The 3,401-nt window shown below is 43.0% G+C and overlaps 1 protein-coding gene across 1 annotated transcript in view; it reads right to left on the bottom strand.

Moving 5' to 3' along the window:
* The window catches only part of LOC101649356 (adhesion G protein-coupled receptor E3), a 46,103-nt gene that overhangs the window by 32,327 nt on the left and 10,375 nt on the right, over positions 1-3,401 (bottom strand). The window contains 1 exon segment of the mRNA XM_045289696.1: positions 609-652. Coding sequence (XP_045145631.1) covers positions 609-652 — 44 coding nt within the window.

Genomic DNA, 3,401 nt, shown 5'->3' with positions numbered 1-3,401 from the left:
AATCTTAACAAAGTAAATCATCAGGCATTTTCTCCTATGGTACTTTTTGGGTGGATTAGAATGTGAACACAACCTGTACCATCTAGAATCTCGCACAGTGAGTATATACATTCCTTCTCTCCACTCTTCTATCCTCAGCCTTCACTTTGCCAATGGACTCCCTCTCCCAATTGCAACCCATGCTCTGATCATGCACTTGAGAACAACAACCCAGGGGATAGTGGAACAACAGCATGGAAAGAACTTGGGTCCCTTCATGGTGCCCAGAACCAAATCCCTCTACCAATCCAGACAGTTCACTTCTAAACTGTTACTAGAGAAGAGAGTAAATGTTCATTTTGGAAAAATCATTGACTATTTGAGTCTCTTCGCTGCAGTAGCTTCACATATCCTAATACACCTTTTCTTACTTTACCTTTTTTGGGCTGGTGTTAGAAAGAAGAATGAGAACAATTTGGGAAACTATTTAGTAGCTTGACTAATACAATTGTTAACTGATTTTTCTCTGCCTTTCTATTGTATCCCTGTCTTTAAAGAGACAGTATCCCAGCATAAATACACTCTGTCCTATATTTTTAGTGTTTGTTACCTGGCTGTGTTCCACTTACCTCTTTCTTGGCTTTGGTTGGTGGTGTCTTTGAGGAGGTGGTGTCTGTAAAAGACATTGGAGGTGGTTACTACTGGAACTGAGAGATAGGGGTAGAGTAGTGGACAAGTAAGTTGGGTCAATTTTGTGTCCAGACAGAATTGATTTTATGTGCCATCATTTGTCTGTCCGTTTGTCATACTGTGGTTGTTTGTGTGGTGCTGTGATGGTGGAAGCAATGTCACTAATATTTCAAATGTCACCAGCGTCATGAGAAAGAAACCAGTTTCAGTGGAGTTCCTAGACTAAGAACCACCTATAAACAAGGAAGTGGATGCCCATTCAGAAGAAGTATCCTTGAAAACCTTATGCATGGCTGCAAAACATTGTCAATTGCTGAGGGTCTAATGAATGGAAGCAGAACATTATCTGAGATAGTGCTGGAGGATAGGTCCCCCAGATTGAAGGGCACTTGAAATGTGACTGAAGAGGAGCTTCTTTGTTGCAGTGGAGTTGACCTAGGCTTTGAATGGAGTAAAGTCTGTGGAAGTGGAGCCTTTGGGATCTTCATTTGTTGATGGGGAACACCTCAGGATCACAAGAAACAACTTCAAAACTCTGTCAGTAACTGGAACTTAGAATGTGCAGAGTATGAGTCTAGGAAAATTGGAAGCGATCAAAAAGGAAATAGAACACATAAAAATAGATCTCCTAGGCATTAGTGAGTTGAAATGAACTGGTTTTTGACCATTTTGAGTTAGAAAATCACATGATTTATTTTGCCAGGAATAATAACACAATCATGAGAAATGATGTTACATTCATTTTCAGAAAGGATATTGTTGGGTTGGGGCAAGCTGGCAATCAGGTAGGCAGTTCACATTGGGAGCTCCATGGAGCTCGGTGATGGGGAGATTTATGGCATGAGTAGGGGTTCTGAGGCTGTTGGTTAATTTCCTTGACGGTTCAGGGTGCCTCCCTAAACCAGAAGCTGAATCCCACCCTTTCTCCTGCACCCACAGGAATAGGTCTGGCCCCAGCTGCCATGAGGTTGACTGCTGTGCCTTGGTGGGCTGCAGTGTCCTGGGTGCCAGCCACCCAGCAGCCACAGTTTGATACCTCAAGTGGCAAGAGGCACTCCCACTGCCTGTTGGCAGATCCCTCCTCTCAGGCCAGCACTTTCTTTCCTGCCTTTTCCCTGCCCTGTGTGGTGTTCCCTGCCTCTCTAACAGACATAAGTGGGTCCTATTTCCCAACCATCTGTCTGTCCGTAGTGCCTCTAGCTGGGAGCAGGGGCCACCTCCACCCCCACCCCATCCCCACCCTCTGAGCTGTGTGCTCCTGCACCCGGGTCAACAATTTCCTTCAGATGGCAGCCTGTACAACTGCAAATGACCCTTACAGAGGCCTAAGGATTGCTAGAGAGCAACACAGGCTAACCTCAGAGCCTGACAACTGAGAGGGCCATCCAACCTGCCCTTCAAACAATAGCTTACTGATAGGCTAGGATGAGAGCTAAACCTCAATGAGATAAAGGTGAAATTCAACTTCTCAGGGCAGTTGGCTATAGGCAGCCTGCAGAAGCATTAATACCAACCTCCCAAAGAGAGAGCCCAGGGATTTTTGACTCCTGGGAAAATGACACTTAGTTCCTAAAAATGACCCATAAAGAGCAAGCTGCCTCAACAAGAAAACAAGAGAAACAAAAATCTGGACCTAATGGCAGTCATCAAAGAGACAGATGTTGACCTGCTGCAGAAAGAAATCTTCAGAATGGTGCTTAGAGTCAGACAGGAAATGAGGGAAGCAATACAGAAAAAGGATGAAATGATAGAGGAGATAAAGGCCATCACCAAAGGGAAATATAAGCGCTAAAGGATGAGATAACAAAAACCAGTAGCAAATTCACAGATTTCGCCAACAGACTAGAGGAAGCAGAGAATCGTACCAGCGATCTAGAGGCTAACTAGATAGACTTCAACAAATGGGAAAGTCAAATAAGATAATTAGAGAAGCTGAAGAAAACTTGAGAGCTAATTTTGATGCTATGAAAAGGAACAACACCAGAATAGCTGGATTACAGGAACAAGACACAACAAAGACGTCAACAACAACAATAGCGAGGGAATTCTTAGAGGAAAACTTTCCCAGTTTAATGCATGAAAACCAGGCAACCATTCAGGAGGCTGAAAGAACACCAGCTAGACTGAATCCCTAGAAGAAATCATCAAGGAATATAATAACTAAACTATCCAACTTTGAGGAAAAGGAGAAAATCATAAGAGTAACTAGGGGGAAAAAATGCAGTCACCTATAAAGGTACTCAAATAAGACTATGCTCAGACCTATCAATGGACAATATGAAGAAGAAGAGAGAGTGGAGTAACATATTCCAAAAATTGAAGGAAAATAACACAAACCCAAGAATACTCTATCCAGCCTAATTATCTATCAAGATAGAATGAGAAGTAAGAGTCTTCCCGGACAAGGGGAAAAAAAAAGGATATGTTAAAAGAAACCTAGCCCTACAAAAGATCCTTGCCAACCCAGTATGGGCAGAACAATACTCACCAAGCACAAATAAGAGACTGCCACATAGAACAACTCCACCCAGAGGTCAATAAAGAGAAAACAGCCCCCAAGTTACCATTTGCTCATTCTTTGTCTTCTTGAGCTGCTCATAAATAGAAGGACAGCAAAAATGAGGAAGGTCTTCAAGAAGATGGATTGACACAGTGACTGTATCTATGGGCTCCAGCATATGAAAATTTGTGAGGATGCTGCAGGACTGGATGGTGTTTTGTTCTGTTGTGCA

The sequence above is a fragment of the Echinops telfairi genome, unplaced genomic scaffold (genome assembly GCF_000313985.2).
Source record: "Echinops telfairi isolate 266 unplaced genomic scaffold, ASM31398v2 ScPeMD7_30;HRSCAF=105, whole genome shotgun sequence".
Lineage (NCBI taxonomy): Eukaryota > Metazoa > Chordata > Mammalia > Afrosoricida > Tenrecidae > Echinops > Echinops telfairi.
This window is presented reverse-complemented; position numbering and strand designations above follow the sequence as displayed.